At 39.3% G+C, this 22,598-nt stretch overlaps 2 protein-coding genes across 2 annotated transcripts in view; one reads left to right on the plus strand and one right to left on the minus strand.

Moving 5' to 3' along the window:
• The first annotated feature begins 1,343 nt into the window (after nt 1-1,343).
• On the plus strand, nt 1,344-11,125 carry LOC145404674 (apolipoprotein D-like). Its single transcript, XM_080276216.1, has 6 exons — nt 1,344-1,389; nt 7,992-8,126; nt 8,601-8,728; nt 9,002-9,099; nt 9,511-9,618; nt 10,979-11,125. Exons 2-6 carry the CDS (start codon nt 7,998-8,000, stop codon nt 11,107-11,109), a joined length of 594 nt encoding a protein of 197 aa, XP_080132342.1. The 5' UTR covers nt 1,344-1,389; nt 7,992-7,997; the 3' UTR covers nt 11,110-11,125.
• Nucleotides 11,126-15,830: 4,705 nt separating this feature from the next.
• Nucleotides 15,831-22,598, minus strand: part of LOC145404660 (carbonic anhydrase 13-like) — a 55,011-nt gene continuing 48,243 nt past the window's right edge. The window contains exons 2-7 of the mRNA XM_080276199.1: nt 19,694-19,885; nt 18,986-19,107; nt 18,272-18,367; nt 17,550-17,664; nt 16,873-16,993; nt 15,831-16,150 (exon numbers count right to left, since the gene is read on the minus strand). Of these exons, the coding sequence (XP_080132325.1) occupies nt 16,012-16,150; nt 16,873-16,993; nt 17,550-17,664; nt 18,272-18,367; nt 18,986-19,107; nt 19,694-19,885 (785 nt within the window). The 3' untranslated portion in view covers nt 15,831-16,011. The remainder of the gene's footprint in view (nt 16,151-16,872; nt 16,994-17,549; nt 17,665-18,271; nt 18,368-18,985; nt 19,108-19,693; nt 19,886-22,598) is intronic.

Below are 22,598 nucleotides of genomic sequence, written 5' to 3' on the forward strand. Positions count from 1 at the left end.
AAAAACTACAGAAAACAAAAGTAAAGTACAAGAAAAAGGCTGGGAAAAATTACGATTAAAAACATTCATATATACATACTCTCTCTCTCTCTCTCAAGCACGACAATTTGACGCCTGAACACGTGATGCTCAAATCCCCACACACATGATCACGCTATCTCTCTCTCTCTTTTTACTCTTCCTCCTGACTTCCAGAGGGACTGCAGGATAGACAGAGCACACTTTTATACCATCCCTTACTCTGTCCTCTACAACCCTTCATTCCGGAGATGGCTTTTTCGTTTCATTCTTGATACTACTGGACGATTTTATCTAGATTTAGCGAGACATTTAGGACAAGAAAGATTTATATGGCCTTCATTAACATCTTCAACGCGAGAGGTCATTCCCAGGTTGAATAATATTTTCTGGAAAGAGCACGAACAAATTACAAAGCATATAAACGAATTAAAGGCATTATATTTAATTTGTGAATTATTCATCCAATGTCAACGCCGGGTCACACAGAAAGGAGTGAGAAGTCTGTGTGGTTTCTGTATCTATGTAACGCTGCATAACTCTAAGCACTACAATCTGAGTGACTATAATTCGTGAAGTGTATATCCTCACACATAAGACATAACATCTCTCTCTCTCTCTCTCTCTCTCTCTCTCTCTCTCTCTCTAGCATCACAATGACCGGAATACCTTTGAAAAGGACACCTACATTGTGTGGGAATCATAGCTATGTGTGGTACCTACACTGTTGCCCTTGTAGTCTCCATTGTCCATTTATTTCATCGTCTCCCAGTATTGATATCATTATCATCATCATTACTACTACTATCACAACTACTACCAGTCATCATCACCATCCCTACCATTACTACTATTACTATCACTACTACTACCAGTCACCATCACTACCACCATCATTACTACTACTATTACTACCACTACTATTATTACTACTATTAAGTTTACTTCAAATACTACCAAGCCAAAAATATACAGTACATACCGGTACCTATTTATCAGAGCTTACAAAATTTGATAGCGTTGCGTGAAAAAGCACAATAAACCTGATAGCTTTTGTTATATAATCAACAAGTTGCTTAACCAGGTAGCGTTTATTTTACGCATCAGATCCAAAATTGGTAACACATAACATTGCTCCGTACGAATGAGGCTTACTATAACATTTTTGTCAATATGAAACTGAATGAAGGTACGTTTTACCTGTTTTCAGACGGCTTATTAAAATGTATCAAGACACGGCAAGTGCCTAACCGCCAACTCTCGGGGAAGGCTTATATAAGCTGTGCTGAAGCGTATCCTCAACACACTTTCTGTGACCACCAACGGCAGATTACAGATTGCTGACTTCGCTTGAACACCTTGCACAAATCGGTAAGTTGTCGCTGCGTTTCATAGGACTTGGTAGTTTTAAAGTGGCATCTCGTAATAACATGCAATAAATTATTAAAGTGTAGTTTGCAAAGTAAATCGCAATGGAAGAGATGCTAGACAGCCTCCAAAATCAATGAAAATGAGTGCATTTTTGTTAAAATTCTTGTTGGCATACTACAGTATATTGAGTCATTACACAAACTGAGTTACAGTGAACGCAGACGGAAGATGAGGATAAGACCTAGCTCGAGGCCAGGGTCTAACGGTCCAATGTCAAGTTAGTGTTCAGGGTCAGGAACATCAAAAATAATAATAATAATAATAATAATAATAATAATAATAATACTTCCTTTGGGTTCGGACTCCCGCACATGTCATGGGTATTACTCCAACCGAGGTGTTTTAATAACCAGACCGCCCGACAGTTTCGAAGCCACATGATATAGCCCATTCACTACGATGTCTTATTCTTGTTTTTTCCAGGCAATTTCATTCAGTAGGATAGAGTTCTCGGACCGGAGGGGTTAAATATAGTTCCAATAACCCTCATATTGATGGAGAGAACCCTTCATGATAAATAATAGCACAAAGTAAGGCGTTATTCTGGGTGCAAAAACCGTCTAAATGCAGTTACTAAAAAATCGTATTAAAAGAGTAAACGCAAGACAGAGCCAAACCTCTTCAGCACGTTAGAAGTTACCTAAGCTGAGTAAAATCGGCATGAGACAAGTAAAGCGAAAAAAGGGGCATCGTTTTACTGAAAGGATGAAATGTAATCAATTGGAGATAATGAAAAATGGTGAATGATAATTGCGTTACTAAAATAATCATGTTACTGAAAGGACTGAGTGCCAGTAAATGACTAGGGGTACTAAATGATAACGCACGAATGAACTGAGCAGCTTTACTAACGGGTTGACTGTAAAGCAATAGTGAGATGATAAATGACAATTAAGATGACACAGAAAGAGTTGTATGTAAAATAATGAACTGAGGAAGCCAAAGGAAAATCCGTGACAAGTATATAACTAAGGCAGTGGGTGTAAAATAATTAATAGGAAATAATGAATGATTAATGTGTTACTAAAAAGAAAATAAAAACTCGGTAATGAAGGCGCTGAGTGTAAAATAATGATTAGAGGATAGTGAAGGTCAATGCGTGACTGAAATCATGTGGTAATTGATAGGTAGGATTAAATGATCTATGGGATATCTGTTAATAATGACACTATAGTTGTGCAATATTCTCTCTCTCTCTCTCTCTCTCTCCACAAAAAAAAAGATGCAAGGGAAATGAAACGACATAGAGCAAAGAATAACAATTGAAACACGAGTGAGGTAAAACCCAATGATTTATAAACTTCTTCCCTACTAAGGATCTTTCTTTTAGCCTATTAAATAATCCGTCGAAAAAAATAATAATAAAAGATGTCATTAGTATAGGAGGGAGTAAGAGGTAGAGAGATGGGAAGGAGAAGAAAGAATGGCTGTGAGACTAACAGTAGGGTGTACGATTAAGAGCAAGAGTGAAGAGTATGATTAAAGAGTGAGAGTAAAAAGTACGAGTTAGGCGTAATAGGAAGAGGAAAGAGTAGCAGCTGGTGTAAGAGTGAGAGTGGATGTAAGAGTGAGAATGTAAGGTAGCAATTATTACGACCAGAAAGAACTGTAACATTTTGGGGACGTTGTCAGCTGAAGGTATCAGAGTCACTGCTTGCGACTGATTGACGCTACCACAACCACTCCATCACACTCTACCTCACCTACCACACGACCACACGGCACCACATCCAACCAAAATACTGCCAGAACTACCACTCTACTGTAACCATATCACACTGAGCCACCACAAAGCTAGAACCACCACATCACGTCCCACCACCACACCACCACAATCAAAGCACTGCCACAGCCACCAAATATCACTCTACCGCGACCAGAACACACCACATAACCACAAAAACAATTTACCACTCTACCACAAACACCACACACCGCACTGTAAGCTTTCCGATATGGCCGTGGAGTTGGTTTATTTCAGTACGTTCTCCTAGAAGAAATACCACCACCACCACCACCACCATGACGCAGGCATAAAGACGTCATTGTATAAAATAACGTTATCTAATTCATTTATTTAAAGATCAGGGAGAACAGAGTTTTGTGAAAGGGCTTGAGGCCAGTGAACTAAAGGGGTGTATGGGTGCTCTCTCTCTCTCTCTCTCTCTCTCTCTCTCTCTCTCTCTCTCTCATAAAAGTCAGTTCTTGCTCCCACTCTCTACTTTCCAGCTTACTTCTTTGATCTACAGGTGGTCAGCCGAACGACAGATGGAAAAGAGAGAGAGAGAGAGAGAGAGAGAAATCTACCTGGAGAAACCCCAAGCAGAGGTCAGGTTCATGAAGACAACATATGATCCGGCTAGCAAAAAAAAAAAAAGAAAAGAAAAAAAAAAAAGCAGGGGGTAAGAAAGAAAAAAAAGTCTCCTAAGCTGAATAATATCGTCTGGAAGAATGATGAATATAGTAAATAAGGAAGTCAACGTGCTCGAATGGGTTAGAGATAAAGGAAGGAGGGAAGAAAGGAATGAAGGAAGGAAGTTACAGGAATGACAGCGATAAAGAAGACAAGGAAATATAAACGATAAACGGAAAGATAAATGAATGAAAAATGGAAAACTAAGCGAAGAGTAGAAATGAAGTGAAAGAAAGAGGGGAAAAAAAAAGATCGATCAAGAAAAGAATGAAAAGGAAGAATGAATAAGAAAAGTAGGTTAAATGAACAACGGAGGAATGAGATGGTGAAAAAATCAAAAGAGGGAGGAGGAGGAGAATGAATAAATGAATGAATGAAGGAGAGAAAGTTTCCGGAATGCCCCGGGGATGAGGAGCAGGAGAGAAGGAAGAGAGGGGTCACATTATTGGGTCAAACAGCTATAGGATTCTAGGTCAGGAGGCGCGCGCACACACACACACACACACACACACACACACACACACACACACACACACACACACACACACTCTCTCTCTCTCTCTCTCTCTCTCTCTCTGCACTGCTGGAATGAAGCAGGATGGAAAGCAGGAAGTTGTTTCTTTTCACCTAAATGGGAGAGCTGTGTGCGTCCGCTCTCAACAGAATTGATAATGAGAGAGAGAGAGAGAGAGAGAGAGAGAGAGAGACAGACAGACAGACAGACAGACAGAGACAGAGAGAGCCGGGGGTAGGAGATGTCAAACCTAGAGAGAGATATCAAACCTAACACACCCTATATTTACGTCGGTTCCCGGTATCGTCCCTGGACCAAGACAGCCTTCACATCGATGACTTGGTACAATACTGATATATCTCTATCATTTACCTTAAACAAATATCCATAACAGTTCATTTTTACCTTGAATCAATTTCTTTAGCGCATTTTCCAGGTTTTTATTTACTCTTGACGGGTTGTAGAGAGTTTGACAGCTATATGAGTCAGGGAAAGACTTGCAGAAACGATTTTTTAAACAACTTAGGCTATGTTACAGAACCCCAAGGGAGTGTGGACTGTCTTGTATGTAAATAGGTCGTCACTTCTGCCATCTCCTCCCGGTCGTAAATCTTTATTTCTTCCCCACTTCATTTCAATAATAAACAGGTATTTGTTCTGCTTTTGGCTTCAGTAATGAATAGACAGCAGCAGTCTCTCTCTCTCTCTCTCTCTCTCTCTCTTCTTAACCCTGTCGTAACGCGCACGCTTTCATCCTCACATCATTTCAATAATAGACAGATATATATTTTACTCTGGCTGAATGATGTGCATACTCGACTGTAAATTATGCACTTACGCACGTTAACACAGATCACAGGCTGGGAAGAGTTTAGCGGTCTGAATTTCTTTAAAAATCTTTATTGCTCATCTCAAGCAAGACTCCCGGACATGTCGTAAATATACCCACACCAATACCGATACGTCAGTCCTGAGCGAGGCAGCCTAAGCATTTACTCATATGGATGGTGGGTTTTAGCGCCGAAGTGGTGATGTATGAAGGTGTCTGGCACGATGGAAGACTACTGAGTTTGGAGGTACCGTAGGAGATATTACCCTATTGTCAGAATCGGACACACACACACACACACACACACACACACACACACACACACACACACACACACACACACACACACAGTTTCTTTGTATCTATATGTCTATCTCTCTGTTCAGCAGGGTGAGTTTAGGAACCCGAGAGTGTAATGACCTACCAACATTCTATAAGCAAAAAGCTCGCAACCCGGAACTCCACCTACGTCACACCGGAAGAGAGAGAGAAAAAGAGAGAGAGAGAGAGATGAGTGCTTATACCGGTATTATATTTATAGGTGTTTGCCTACTTGTGCGTCCATCATGTATATCTGATTGTGTGTGTGTGTGTGTGTGTGTGTGTGTGTGTGTGTGTGTGTGTGTGTGTGTGTGTGTGTGTGTGTGTGTGTGTGTGTGTGTGTGTGTGTATGAATAGGACACGGAAGGTCACACAAACAGGAAGGTCAATGCCTCACCCCCGAATGTGTTAGTGACCCCAATCCTCCCCTTGTCATACTTAGCATCAAATCAGCAGTAGTTTATTTGTCCTGATGACTTATTGTTCTCAAGTGAAATTTTGCATAAATGGCTTTTAGAGATGAATGTTGTCTGCTACCGTTACAATCCAATACGATATTATTACGGCAGCTTCCGTCCAGTCACATCCTCTTATCTTTTAATCTCATTGTTTATTTTACTTCTGTTTTACTAACTCTTGGAAGCGGTCTTTAAATTTAGGGTTGCATTTATTCTTCATTTACCATATTGTTTGTAAAGGCTGCTTCTATAATCAGCATATTCGCATTGGGAAAGGGGGAAAAAAAAAAAAAGTGCCATGATTTGGGAGCTAAAAAATTGACTCAGTGTTCTATCATGTATGAGGTAAAAAAAAAAAAAAAAAAAAAGTCAGTTTTCTCCGTCCTCTTTAACCATCAAATATTTCACAACACGAAAACTTTGGGTCTTAGGACATTACTGGGACATCTGACTGAATTGTTTATTTATTTATGAATTATTGAATGATCTGTGTGCGTTTATTGACAAGTGAGTAATAGCCCACCCTGAGAGAGAGAGAGAGAGAGAGAGAGAGAGAGAGAGAGAGAGAGAGAGAGAGAGTATTTTAAAATCCTGTGCTGGGTCACAAGGAGATACGTGTGATTTCTCCTGTAGCTCTCAAGACGTGGTACGCCTCACCTGCTGTATAATCCTCTCGTTAGCTCCTGACTGTTTTAGTAACCTCAGATGATGGGAGACCAATAAGAATCAAGGCAATATAATTATATCTTTTAGTGATGAGGAACATAAAATATGTGAGATTTCTCCCAAACTGAAAGAGCTCCCTGAAAATGTTTTTAACTTTGAAACGACGAGAGCTGAATATAAATTACTAATGATAGCGAAAAAAAAAAAAATATTGAGAGTTGAGACTATTTTTAACACTTAAAAGAAGGGAAGCTCAACAAAATCGTCTGAAGGTAACAGGAATGAAATAGATGTACACTGTCTTCACGTAATCTTGACCTACAACGTGTCATCTCTCCATCTTTAATACTGAGTTCTAGCAAATACACACACTGTGCTCGTCACGAAAAAGCGATTAGGAAGGGATGTAGTTCACGGCATTGTCTACTGTCATTGAGCTGCATGAAATAATCTATAAAAGGACGAAAATCTGGGCCAAGTTAAGGTGAAGAGAGCGTAGTTATGTTTTCTCACGTCAGGAAATACCATGGTTTTAGTGTGGAGAAATCTAGGCCAAGTTAAGGTGAAGAGACCGTAGTTATGTTTTCTCACGTCAGGAAATGTCGAAGTTTTGACGTGGATTTCTTTCTCGAAAGACTAAGTACACTTTTTTTTTTTTTTTTAGTTAGCACGAACATCAAACACACCCAGAATATATCATGCCCAAGTGTTTATTTATTTATCTTTTCCTTCTTAAAACTTACCACTTCCAATTTAATCCTGTTAAATCAATTTCTATTCGTGTGTGTGTGTGTGTGTGTGTGTGTGTGTGTGTGTGTGTGTGTGTGTGTGTGTGTGTGTGTGTGTGTGTGTGTGTGTGTGTGTGTGTGTGTGTGTGTGTGTGTGTGTGCTACTTTCCATATTCTCCCTCTCTCTCTCTCTCTTTCTGCCAATATGTCCCTCCGTCTGTTTCTCAGTCTGTGTCTGTCTCCCTTCTCTCTCTCTCGATCTCTGTCTATCTATCTATCTATCGATCTGTCTGCCTAGCTCAGCCATGTTAAGTTATTCAGGGGAACGGACTAGTGTGAAGGATTAATGTCACACTTGATTTTATATTCGGCTGAGGTGAAAATGCGTTCCAGATTCAGAAATTTCACTTCTTGGTATTCTAATTTGGAGGGAGAGAGAGAGAGAGAGAGAGAGAGAGAGAGAGAGAGAGAGAGAGAGAGAGAGAGAGAGAGAGAGAGAGAGAGAGAGAGAGAGAGAGAGAGAGAGAGAGAGAGAGAGAGAGAGAGAGAGAGAGAGAGAGAGAGAGAGAGAGAGAGAGAGAGTTTACAATTATATGATTTTTAACCCTTCCAGAGAGAGATGTGGAGCCGCCTGCTAGTGTCTGTGGCTGTGGTGCTGGGGGTGTGTGCTGTGACGTGTACTGGGCAGCAGCTGTTCCTTGGCGGTTGCCCATCACAGCAAGTGGTTCAGAATTTTGCTACAAGCCAGGTGTGTATGCATCTGTCTGTGTATCTGTATGAATGCAGTTGTCATTGTCTGATCACTGTATCTGTATTTATCTTCCTCACTTACTCCCTCCCTCCCATTCTCCCTACGTACCTATTCAGCTTACATACCGATGTTCCTCCCTGACTATCAATATACCCTTCCATCTGCCTGCCTACTTTCCTGCCTATCTACTTGCTGGACCTGCCTGCCTACCTACCTATCTATCTATCTATCTATAGCCCATCGTATTTAAAATATTTTCGATTTGTACACAGTTTATAATCAATTTGTATGCATGTCAGAGAGAGAGAGGGGGGGAAGGGGGGAGGGGTGGGAGAGTAAAGGAGGAGAGGCGAAAATAAGGAAAAAAAAATCATCGGGTGAGAGAGACAGAAAACTGGAGAGAGGCGGTGTCAGGGGAAAAAAGTGAGCAAATTAAATATACCCTAAAACTCATTCCTCTCTTTCCCACAGTACCTAGGCACGTGGTATGAAAATCAGAAGTACTTCACCTTCTTCGAACTTGGTGGGAAGTGCATCACAGCCACTTACTCCGACAAGGGAAACGGAAGGATTGGGGTGGTCAACGAACAGGTCAATATGTGAGTATATAAGCGTGATGATTCTCATTCTGTTTATATATTATTAGTAGTAGACTCGCTCGCTCTCTCTCTCTCAAAACGATCATCACCATCATCATCATCAACATGTTATTACGATCCCCTACCTTTCTCACTACGAAACCAAGTAACTAGTGACTAACCCATAGGTCTCTCTCAAGATCGGGGCAACTCCACTGTAATATTTAACACCACCTAACTTTAAGTGATATTCAGCTGAGTGTCCTAGGAGCCTGAGAGTGTCAATTGTTTCAGACTCACCAACAAGAGATCTACAGCGACTGGTGAGGCCGTGCTGGTGAACTCTGCATCGGGGGAGGCCAAACTTCAGGTCACCTTCGACAACAACATTTGTGAGTTACCAGTACTTATAATATTAATATTTAACTGATCGCCGGTGGAGAAAAATAATAATCGCTATTCAGTTGCATAACAAAAATGCATCAAAGTTTTTAAAAAGCATATGACTGTAGGCTTGTGTAATGTTTGTCTAGCTGTCTATCATTACGCCTTCCTAATTCGCCTATAAGATCATCAGCAACTGTAACACCATAATGGCTTGAGAACAGGGCCCATGTTGAAATATCCTAGTTATATAATACTTTTTTTTTTTACCAACCTTATGCCTAACTTGACATTTATATTCAAGCCAAGGCAACCCAGTTCAACCCCGCCGAACCCAAACAATTATAGCACATCCCATCCCCGACACAAGCCAACCTAACCCATCCCAACCTGACCTAACCTCTGCCCCCTACCCACAGTCGGCACTTTGGGAAGCAGCAGCAATGGGAACTACTGGGTTTTGGACACTGATTACACCTCATACGCCATCGTTTGGTCCTGTACTGATCTAGCCTTGTTCAACACACGTAAGTTATTTGTAATTACACTTACTTATTCATATTTATTTGTTCATATAGGTGGAAGGATGTAGGAAACAGAGGATAAGGTGAAAGGATGGAATGTAGAAGTGTATGAGTGAGGATGGTGTGGGTAGGAGAAAAGGCAGCCTGACGACGGACGAGAAGGTGACATGGAGGCGATTTGTATGTGTTCACTCCTTCCGGGGTCTGTCTATAGATGAATAAAAAGACAGGTAGATATGTAAATAGACATATATACCAGCTGACAGAAAATATCGATAAAGAGATTGATAGGTAGAAAAATACTTACATGCATACATACATGCATATAATTTTATGCACTAATTAGTTCATCATCATGAGATGCAAGTTATATTTAATAAATTTTATACCTAGACTAAAGTGATCGATTTTTTTTTTTTTTTTCTGATGAGAAAAGATTAACATGAGTTCGTGTTTCTGGAATAAAATATGAGCTGCCAACGCTTATCTAGAAAGGAGAAATAATTGTTAGGACTGCTGTTATATAGGCCGTATATATGATGACGGTACAAAAAAGCTTACTCTTCATTATGAAGGTACGAGAAACTATATTTTTTATGTGAAGGTGGTACGATAAACGAAGCCCGTATAATTTGTATCATGTTTGAAGTAACTAAAGCATATACCTCATTCACTCCAACTAGGCGTATACCGGTAACTGCCATTCTATCATCTCGAGCAGAAACAGCAGATTCACATTACAGTAAGGTGCTAATCACCAAGAAGTGCTGTGGAAAGGATGAAGAGCCGACGTAGTATCGTCTGCTGCCACTGAATTGCGTGAAATAAGTTTCGAGAGGGAATCTAATTAATGAGCAATAATTCTCTCACGATTCCCTCTGAAACGATGTGTCAGGGAGGCATGTGACATATATGATTTAAGTGTGAGGTAGACGTGAAGGGATAGTGGGTAAACTTTTGTTCCTAAGTGTACATATCCTCTATTCATCCTACAAATATGCATACTGTTTCAACGCTGCTGTGGATTCTGTCGAGGAATCAGAAATATGAATCATGAAAAGTATCTATTTCTTGAGAATCACCCACTCAGTTCGGATGTCATTAAAAAAAAAAAAAAAAAAAAGCAATATGGGGAAAAGAAAAATAAAAACTAACAAAATGAGCAGACAGCGAGTTGTCAAAAAGATGTCTGAATTTCGGAAAAAGTGAACAGCTTTCCTGAAGAATATGTTAACTATGACGTAGACTTCAAAAACTTTCGTGATTAAGACAAAAATGAAAGCGATAAAGCAGTAAAGAATACAGATGATTGTTTTATACGTCTGATTTTGACATTTATTTATTAATTTGTTATTACTTTCAGAATTGCTGTGGATTCTGACGAGGGAGCAAAATCCTGACGCCAGTGTGATTACTACAGCTAGGAACCTGATCTCTGGGAGAAACCTGGATGTGTCCCGCCTGGAAAACACTATCCAGACCAATTGTCCTTAATTTGATTCTCTCTCTCTCTCTCCCCACAAATACCAAATATGATGTTACTACTAACCCAAATATATTTATATATATTTATACACTAACACCTGCATAGCTTATAAGAAAAAGTGGCCCAATAATGATAAATAAGTTTCTGCTGTTGTTGATTTTAGATGAATATTTATACTTTCAAACTACAGTAAAAAATATAAAGACATATTTGAAAGAGCTGAAAATATACGTACAGTCAGAAACAAAAGTATCTGAACAACAAGACAGATACATTTGAAAGTAGACGTGGAAGTTGGCTACCTGCTTGTGTCTTCGAAAGCAAAAGTACGTACTGTATCTTTACATAATTATGAAGTAAAAGTGAGTCGTACTGAGCTATTGTTTGTATGAATAGATGATGAAAGTACCATTTTTTGTCACTGATTTAAAATAATAAGAGAGACGTACTGATCTGCCCAATAAAGGATAAACGAAGAGCATTTAATTCATGCCTAAGCTGTTATCTATTCAGATATTTCAGGTTGAGTGTAACAAGAGCCAATGCCCTGGGCACGTACTAATAAAACACTAAGACTGCGTCACGAGGCGAAAGTATGTCCTAAATTCACAGGAGTGAGTCATAATTCCTTATGTACGATCTAACCTGAGTCATAGCTAAAGACACCTCCCGAGTTGGTATAGCACTTAAAACGAGGCTAATGACTCAATCAAAATGTTAAACATGGCCGCCGCACCACAACAAATTCGCCACCGTCAACCAAGACGTTCTCGTGGCAGGAAAGATGTACCTAATTAGCTAAGTAATGAGAACTGGTCGTAAGCTTGGACCATGCAGGCATAATTTTTGTGACAGATTTGGTGCGGCAGACCCTAACAAGACCAACGGGAAGAAACAAGGCTCTAACGCCAGAAACGAGTTATTTTAATGTTGCGTTACCTTGCAACTGGAAAAAATGTAGCTTTGTAGTTGTGTCTACCACCTATGCGTTTCTCTACCGTACTACTGGAGCTCTCCATGCTGCTAGTGGCGGTGGTATCATTTGTTTACAGCATGGTGAGGAGACAACAGGTCCTCGTCCACAGCAAAACAATGTGGTAAATAAATAATTCCTAGAACTTAACACTAATCAGTCGACTTTTTGCCGAAAACATTTTAAAAATACATCGTAGTATTTTTAGATTTTTTGCTACGTCTTTTCTCTGCTTTTTTCTATGTGTGCGTGTGTGTGTTTCTTCAATTTTCAGAGCTCGCAAGTGCTACATATAGCAAACCGCTATCTCAGCACCTTATGATTTCGACCTAACGTCTCACATTTCTGCCTTTCACCTAACTATGCTGTAGGTTTTATAAGTACGGTCCCAGACCCATAAAAGGGAAAATAGCTTTCTCAAGTGAGACAGCAGAATAACGAACAAACTTCTCAGATAAATGTCAAATACACACAATATAGCATCAAAATCCAGACAAACATGAAGGTATACGGCAATAAAACGCAAGCGCTTCTATTGAATATACAAAGTATATATATAATATATACTTTTTTATACAGCAACATTACACCAATGCATAACAATTATGATTTACATTATTCAAATCCATAATTACATCATAATTACAGGAAGTTGTCATTGTAAGTCACAGACTGGTTCCAAAACATGGCAGATTTTTCCACACACCTGATCCTTTAATTTGGTGGAAACTTTGAAATCAGCTTAGTAGATAACAATGCAATCTTAAATGTGGAATGTGTTGTTGGAGAGAGACCCTTCATGCGGTTTCAAAGATAAAACAACGTCGGCTATAAAGGAGACAATGGCCTGTTGGAACGGGCAGTTTCAGACTGAAGTCCACCTGGTTCACGTTTCAGACGAACTTTGGCCTACAAATACTACTACTGTTGTGCACTTTAGCAGAAGAAAAAAAAAGTAAAATCCAGGCTACTTATAATGAGAACTTCCTGTACTTAAAGGACTGCTACCCACAGCCAGGTTGGATAGTAACTGATGAATCACCTGGGTTATTGTCACGATATTGCTTTAACAATTATACTTACTCTGACATGGGTCAGCCCCTTCAGTCCAGCGACTTATTTTTGTGGCTTAATCTTGCTACCTGCAAACATTTTCACCTTGGGAAAAAACTTTCAAACTGGAGGAGTTACCGCCTTGAATCAGATGATAATCATTTACATTTTTTCTGCTTTTGGACGATTGTTTTCCAAGACCGAAAAATTTCTCCAGTTCGATGGCTCTCCTCAGCTTAACAAAAACCTCTGTGAATAACAAGAATAAACTAAAAATGACCTCCTTGGACTGAACGGGTTAATGAGTGCTACATCTAACCCCTCCAGCTAGGAAATAAAATCTCACTAGGTAAATATAAATGTTCATAGCAGCAAGAATAACAAAAACTATGTCGTCGGATCCAAAGAGGCCAAACAGGACATAATTACAATTATTATTTTTATGGTTTATTCTAGGTACTGGTAATAATACTTGGCAACTGCTTCATGTGGTGCTGATCAAATATACTTCATATTATTAAACTTTGATAAAAACCACTACGAAAATAATTTAACATTACGTCAAAACTTCCATATAATCTCAACAAGAACAACCGTCAAGCAACAATTGATTATACTCTCATAGATGTGTTACATATAAAGGCATATACAGTAAACAAATCACTCTTACACTGCTTTGTTTTCCATTCTTACCATTTTTTCACACACATTTAAATGCAAAAGAATTTCAGACGCAGTAAGTCGAAAGAAAAACATCTTCCACTCTGAATATTACCTCTAACTCTTATTAAGAGACAATGGACCAGATGTTTTAAAATACAACTCAGGATATATACGAAAATCAGTATGCATCTGTTTTCTTTTTTTTTTTTTTTTTTTTCAACAACAGTAGGTTACATGTCTTTTCTTCTCTCTCTTCCCCCCAAGAAGCAACAAATGTATTAAACAGTAAATCAGGACACCAGTACTTATGCATTAAAAAAAAAAAAAAATCAAGTATACAAACAGTTCTCATTACGTGTCAGATCATTATGCTTAAAAAAGTCCAAAATATTACTTTTTTTTCTATATAACTGGTACTGTAATACGGATGCATCTGGCGAAGCCACTTTATAAACAGCAATGGAACTTAGGCCTTTTTAGTCACTGTGGATTTAGTGGAAAAAAAAAAAACTGACATAACGAGAACTGAATATATTTAGTTGTAAATATATAGCACAGATAAATACAGAACAAAAGACGCATGATTAAACAGTAGTTCTACAGCTGTCTACTAGTACTTCATCATTCGTCACTTGTTCTATATATGCATCTGAGCCAAACGATGCCATACTCCTTCAAAACAATGAACATATCACAATGGTTTATTTTCCAACAGATGAAATAATAATTCTTCCTTTTCTCTTAAACACAAAGTGTAGTTCTGACACGTATACTGTATATTTCTGGCTGAACTTAGGAGTCTCTCCAGATGATAACACGACAACAAGGTATTTACATTTCTCCTTCAGGTACAGTACATCAACATTCATTAAAAAATATAACATTGTACAGTCTTTGGCATCTTACAAAGTTTACTGAGGAAGACAAAATGTTTTCGTTTATACACAACCACTCTCCCATCTTGTATTCACAATGTATCATTGCCCTGGAAAATGATGACTGGATGTACAGTTCACTGTTTAAGTTTTCAGTAATGTTCTTGATTGTGCTCGGTAACTCGTATCACTAATACTTTCTCTATCACTGAAGTACTATAACGTTTTTTCTACATCTACTGGCTGTGGAGAGAATAAGCAGATATATATGTGATGTACTAATAAAACTATGAATTTTCATGCAGGAGGACTGAAGCGAGATTGTATCCTTGGAGTGTTGCCTAATACGAGTGTACTCCCGGCCAGCCAACTTGTTTATAGATCCACACCTTCTCCTAACGACCTCTTGATTGACTCATGTATTTTTCTTCCTGCTGATAAAAGGTGGGAGTGTGTCGCAAAGTATGTTCATTTTTACTCATATGCTTTACACTGACCATCCATGAGTCAATTGTGGGTGTGTGGGTGTGGCTCTATGATTAGTTTGGCTGGCATGTAGTATTGATACTACCATAATTATTTAACTATGCATATGGTACTGTAATGTACTCCCGGATTTTTTCATCCGACTGTCATTACCAGAGTAAATATACTTCAATGGTACCTATGCTACAATGTCTAACATACCCAGTGTTATGGGGGATCAGTATGTTCTGCTAGTACGATGTCTGATTCAGGTTCATGGTTACAGGAAGTTCAATTTCTGTCTACAAAAATTTTATATATATATATATATATATATATATATATATATATATATATATATATATATATATATATATATATATATATATATATATATTAATTATTTGTAATGTGGTAATGGTATTGACAATGTAGCTACAATATAGTCCAATAAAGTTAATACCACAGTCCTAAACCCTTCGGATTATATATACCAGAAGCCACAGCTGCAGTTCATGTAATGTGAAGTGTTTTTTCTTTTTTTATCTCACCAACTACTAACACTTTTCTTCTATGAAATTTCTATTGTAAATGATCCCACATTGGTGTTAATGACCCCTAGGGGGGATTAACGATCCCTGGTGGGAAGGGGGCTAATTTATAATGGAAGTGTCAAGGAAAAAAAGTGTTAACGAACTGTCATCATTATCCTGCCTCTTATTTTCCACTCACAGGTGGAGTGAGATATGGTCCAGTGAACAAGACTAACTAGAAAACACTTTAAAAAATGAACTGGAGTTGTGGTTTTTCCTAAATAATTACTAACACTTCTATATTAGATGCATAACAATGATTATCCTTGCGGTATTCAACGTCCCGGATTACTCTTCTTCCTGAGAGTCCTTGAACACTTTGATGGTCCTGTCGTAGAGCGGACAAGGTGGTCGGTAGTTTTCCACCAGAGCGCCAGCCAGCTCGTCTTGTGGGCAGTCCTCACATGGATGGTAAGACTTCAATGACCTGCAAGGTGGATAGAGAGGGATACTGTAATAAACAAAGGTCACGGAACCAGAATCAGTCCTCACTAAATTTCATTAACCTGTGAAGTGACAGCACAAGTATTTAACAAAGGCCACGGCACCATACAGCCAGTCTTCACTATACAGCTGTAAATCAAACCTTTTCCATTCATCCTCAAACTGGAAACTGGGGGAACAGGCAAATCAGTTTTGACCACTTCATTGCGGTGGCGTCTTGTTATAGTTTATCCTTCTTTCCCCCAAGCTGATACAACATGAGCAAGATTTTTTTTTTTTTTTTTTTCCCAGCAAGCAAATGGAGACTCTCTAACTACTCCCGTTCTAAAAGTGTCACCTCAGTTGAACAGAATAATCTGGTGGTAGAATGAAAATTTAAAAATACGTCATCGGAATGAGGTAGTTATAACTAGTCGTAGAATTTAGCAAAATCTTAGTTAAATGTAGATTTATGCCTGTCTACTACACATGGCCGTCAGGGCTGGTTACACTATGGATTTAAGATTTTAGGAGAGGCTGTTCTGCGACCTCCACATCTTTTGTTGCAACGGAGGTTTTATGTACTGATTCTGCATTTGCTCAAGACTTAATGGCAAAAATCAATCAATCAATCAATATAAGAATATATATAAATAAGTAAACAAATTAATATGTGTCAACGTGCAAAAAGGACTTACTGAACTGTTCCTGATACGCTTTACAAACCTGAATGCACCCATCTGCTCCTGAGAGATGGTAATGGGGTGTTTGTAGACGATCCAAGTGACGGACTCATAACACGGGGGCGTCGTCAGCGAGCCAGCGTAGGTCCAGTACGTACGGTTCTCTGCAAAAGTAGGTTACAAGCTGGTATCATCATCATCATCATCCCTCTTTTTCCTACCAAAGGATGAAGTGAGGTTGAGTCCAAAGAGAAAACAATATAGCCTACACCATCATCATCATCATCATACTTCTTTGTCCCTACCTAGGGTCCATCTGAACGTGAACCCACTAGACCATGTGGAAAACTGGTCATCTGGGCGTTCGCAGAGGTATGTTTTCGACGGTATGTTCAAGGACTGCCGATGTAGTAACAGTGACGTGCATACTGGGTAAGTATGTAGTCGTATGCAGGGCTGTACTGCAGTGTGGGAATAGTGAATCGTCTGTGAGTTGTATTTTGTGTTGGCAATGAAGCACGAAACGGTGACGGCTTCATCATAGTCTAGCTCAGGGCTTGGGTATCTCTGGGTAGGGTGGTTTCTGAGAGGTAGTGGTGGTTTATGGATGATGTTTGGTTGAAAGTTTTGAAAGACTATGATGGACACATGCTTAATTACTGTAAAGTTTATTCAGAGAGACAGTCTGGCTATGCAAATTAAATATAACCGGTTACTTACTGGGGAGGAAGGCTGCAGGCTCAACGATGTCGGTAATGGTGATGGCCTGACCCTTGTGCTGGATGAAGGGCAGCATCTTGGTGATCTTGTTCATCTCGGGATGCTCCTCACCAACCTACAGGATCACACAAACATTACAATATCAGTAACAGGTAATTCAGTATTATTCTCTTCAAGGTTTAGAGACCCAAGGCTTGACGACCTTTAAGCCTCTCAGTCAGAGATATGTTTCTTATGCTACGTGTAACTGTCTGGAAATATTAAAGAAAACAAAATAATAAAATTAAAATAATACAAACAAATAAAAAAATTATTGAAGACATCAATGTTATTATAAAAAAAAAAAATCAGTGATCAAATTCAGTCCAGCTCACAACTAGGGGCGTATCGAGGAACATTTTTGATGTGTTGCCCATATCACTTCCGAAAGTAAGGGACGTTCTCTCCTTTCTCTCGACCAGCTATGGAAAATTTGATGTTTTACCGTAACTTGGCTACTGAAGTTGGACAAGAAACATACATTTTGATAGCCAAGGATCGGTGGAATGATGTCTGTGAGATAAATAAACATAACAAGGAAGGATGCAGTCTGAGGACACCAGTTTCACTGTGGTAAACCAGGGGTGTTATACAGTGCACCCTGGGCAAAGATCCTGGAATCGCCTGCACAGTCATCGTTTACTCATCCTTCCATCTCCTTCTTGGTCTACACGCTTACTTACCGTCAAGAAGATGCCAAGGACAGCCAAGCCACCGTCAGAAGCAGCAGCCTCAGCAAAGCTGGAGAACTTGCTCTTATTCCAGTGAACCAGATGGAGCTGAAACAGGGAGAAAATTGTCACTGAATACATACTATACGTCTACCTTTTACACTTCTTTCTGAATCCCAGTTCCTCAGCCATTCTAATCACACCCACTTATAAGCTTTCTAGTGTTCTTCCACATTACAGCTTCCTGTTGCTTTAAAATAACTCAGGTCTCATATTAGCACCAAGTCTTTTGGCTGTCATAATACTGCCTCTCTCTCTCTTCTCCATTCCTGAACTTTATTACATTACTTCTCACTTCAAGGTGCAACGCAGGAAGTAAAGTACGGAACTATATACAGATTTTCAGTATTAATATATATTTCATATGTGTATATAGCACAGTAGCAACAGCACTTTACGTGACACCTGTCTTATATAAAAAATACCATTCATCTGAGTGAAACTGACAGCACGTTTTTCATCTAACAATGCATCTCCCTTCATCTTAGGTGTTACAACCATGGTACTCATAAATAATATTTTATAAGGCGAAAACCAAATCGTTAAATCGTTAATGCGGTATATTCAACATCTAAAAAAAAGGGGGGGGGGAAACAAACTGTAATCACGGTACAAACACCAACAAGGTATAGTTACAACTTATTTCTACAGTAGTTAAGTATTCACCTCAGCAGCGTAGCATTTCCCGTCCACTGTGTGTTCGGAGCCATGGTCATTTGCATTTCCCCAGTGGCAATGGAACTGCTCCAACACGTACTCATCACTGCCCAGCGGTCCACTACGCAGGCCTGGGAACAAGGTGTCAAGGTGAGAAAACGGAGTACAAAATTGGGTATGTACTGGAAAGTGTTTGGAGAAGTACCCCGAGATGTGATGTCAGTGTGGAGCAAATAGGTCTCTCTTATGGTGAGTGAACTCGTCTCTAGGTAATGAAGAATTGATACTGTCAATATTCCGATGACAATGCAAGGGAGTGTAAAAAAAAAAAAAAATCCCGTGCGCTGAGAGGTACTTGTCCCGATCCCTCCTCGCAGACTCCAAAGATTCGTGCCACCGCATTTCACTAATAAATCTTTGTATGGTTTGACCTTTGTCCCTAAAAGCCCTTACAATGAATACCGTAAATCGAAGCAATTAAGATGTCTGAGGATATGTGTCCAAGAAACCAATGGGTCAAATTTGGAAAAAAAAAAAAAAAAAAAAAAAAAAGTGAAACTGGCATCACACCAATAAGTGCTTGAAAGAAAGAAGGAAAGAAGAAGTGATTGGAAGAAACTGCAGAATACGGTATGGTTTCCATCACGGTGTGGGACCACGAAAATACGAATACTGGATTAACAGCGATAGAAGCAAGAGAACGTAATTATAACTTACTGGATGTGCCACTGCCAATTTGTGCCTTCCACGAGTGTCCACTGTTGGAAAGTTCCGACACCTTGATGCCGCTGTAGCTGGCCTGGATCTTGTTAAGGCCACAGTTGCCCTGGCATGCGTCGGCCTTAATGTCGATGGGAGACTGCCTTTTACCACCAGCCACAGGGTACATTGCAGGCCATGTTGCAGGTCCTGTGAAATAAAATGACACTGTAAACTGAGCCATGGTAATGGTGAAGGGCTTCGCCATCATCCGTATATATATATATATATATATATATATATATATATATATATATATATATATATATATATATATATATATATATATATATATACTGTATATATATATATATATATATATATATATATATATATATATATATATATATATATATAGCCAGATAGATAGATGGACAGATAGATAATGATACATATAGACTGACAGATATTCATTTATTTTTATTTAATAATTTATTGTATGTTTCATCATCAACCACAGCAGGTCCACTGCTGAACAAATGCCTCCCCCAACCTTCTCCACGAATTCCATGACTGAACAAATCTCTTCAGTTTTTTCTCAGTAAACTTCTCTATCTCAGCTCTCCACTTCCTGTCTGGCTTTTTTCCGCTACGCTTGCAATCTCCTGGAGTCCAGTCAGTCAGCCTCTTGTGTCATCGGCTATCCCTTATTCTTGCTACAAGACCTGCCCACCTCCATTTCTGTTCCTCTGTAACTTCTATGATGTCTGCTCTCTCACCCAAGTTGATATCTTCCTGTCTCTCAAAGATATTCCCAACATTGGCCTTGCCACTGCTCTTTGAGAACAGATTAGGTTGTATATATCTCGGTGTTCCTAATTTAAACACCCAATAACCGTTCTGACACGGGGAACATACTAAGTAAGGGCCGAACTGAGAGATTTAGCAAATACTAGTGCTATAAGTACCCCACTAACTTTCCGTTTACAGCATATGAACGTCGTACCAGAAAGGAAAGCTCTCCAGTAAAATTTCTCGTTTTCTTTGAAAGTCGACAGGTCAAAGAAAATGGTATCTTGTAATAAATTAAAATTGTATCTTTCGTAAACAGTCTTTGCATATTTATATCTAAATTGTTGGACAGAAGGGATAATAATACGTAACCGTCTGGAGGTTCCATGAATAAAATCGTCCGTCGGTTGCAAGAATAAAGTCATCCGGTGGTAACAAGAGCAAATATTCATCATTCTAAAGCTGGTAAACATAAGACAACATTTTTGTAAACCCATATATATATATATATATATATATATATATATATATATATATATATATATTATTGCTCTCCAACGTATGTCATGAGCTTAGGAAAACTGCTTGACGTCTTGAGGGAAAGAAAATCAGAGCCAAAAGGGTTCATGTCTTAGCACGCCGACATTTTTTTTTTTTCCCTGGTTACTAAATAGACGAAGTTATGCAGCTCCTGAGGAACCTCTAATACTGAGGAGCTTAACGAACGCTTTACCCAGTCCCTCCAGACTAAAAGCGCCTTCTTACCTAAATAAAATCGCCTGGGGGTACCAAAAATAAAGAATGGAGTCCACCAAGGTTCTCGTGTTCCGGCAAAGGAATCTGTGTAATTGAAGGTAGGAGTCAGGCAGGACTTCCTTCGTATTATGTGAGTCAGACTTGAGTGTGTCCTACCTGTATACGAGAGAGAGAGAGAGAGAGAGAGAGAGAGAGAGAGAGAGAGAGAGAGAGAGAGTTAAACTCACTACACTTAACTCACCACAAACAAGAGATCACACACACACACACACACACACACACACACACACACACAGCCACAACAACCACACACACAAGGCCACTCCTGCAAAGACGGAGTCGGCTAAGAATGCTAAGATAAGAGTGACATTTAAAATGAGATTAGTAAAATTTATAATACGTGGAAGTGGGGAAATAAAAAAAGAAAACATGAATAAAGAAAATGGCAAAAAAGGAAATTAAAATATGGATATTCGTATCGTATCGTTTATACAGGCTCCAACATGCTTGCATGCCTCAGCCTTGGTCACCTAATGGCAACTCTCCACGCAGCTTGATCTCTGGCAGCCTCCCTATTCAGTCCCTTATCCCTGAGGTCAAAATCTATGACCTCGTCCCAGGTCTTTGACGGTCTGCCTCTCGCAGCCCCACCCCCAACGTTCACACCTCTCACCTTTCGCACCCAATTGTCATCTCCATCTTCTCAACATACCCAAACCATCTCAGTTTAACTCTCCTCATCACACACCATTACACTCCAATCCCATCCTTCCTCTCAACTCTTCAATCGTAATCCTATCCCCCCTCAGGCCTCGCATTCAAGGACGCACTACACATCCATCGAATCATTATCATTTTTGCACGTTTGAGCCTAATGTGCTCTTCCTTTACAGCCTTTAATTCCGGTGACGTATTTTATTTATTTTTGCGTCCTAGGGGCGAATTTACCCTACTTTGGAGAGGCTTTTGGATGTGGCAGGGTCTGACGTAGAGTTTAAGTGTAATACGTAGACCACCGTGAATAACACTGAAGAGAAAGCAAGAAATATATTTGACCAAAAAACAACAGCAACTTGAACAACAAAAATAACAGCAATAACAGCAAGAGCAATAATAATAATAATAATAATAATAATAATAATAATAATAACAGCAACAACAATATTATTAAGGAAATATTGGTCATTGTTGGTGATCCCCCTTCCCTCTCTCCTGCCTATGTTGGTGAAAATGACCCCTTCCTCGCTCATACCCTAAAGGTTAGCCATTTCCTCCCAGCTCTCGCCATTTCTGAGGACCTCCTACTTTTACTCCCCGTCTAACTTAGCTGCCTTGCAGTTTCTCTCTCTCTCTCTCTCTCTCTCTCTCTCTCTCT

Source organism: Coenobita brevimanus, chromosome 64, assembly GCF_032717465.1.
Source record: "Coenobita brevimanus isolate Jiangsu-jjx chromosome 64, ASM3271746v2, whole genome shotgun sequence".
In the NCBI taxonomy this organism is placed as follows: Eukaryota; Metazoa; Arthropoda; class Malacostraca; order Decapoda; family Coenobitidae; genus Coenobita; species Coenobita brevimanus.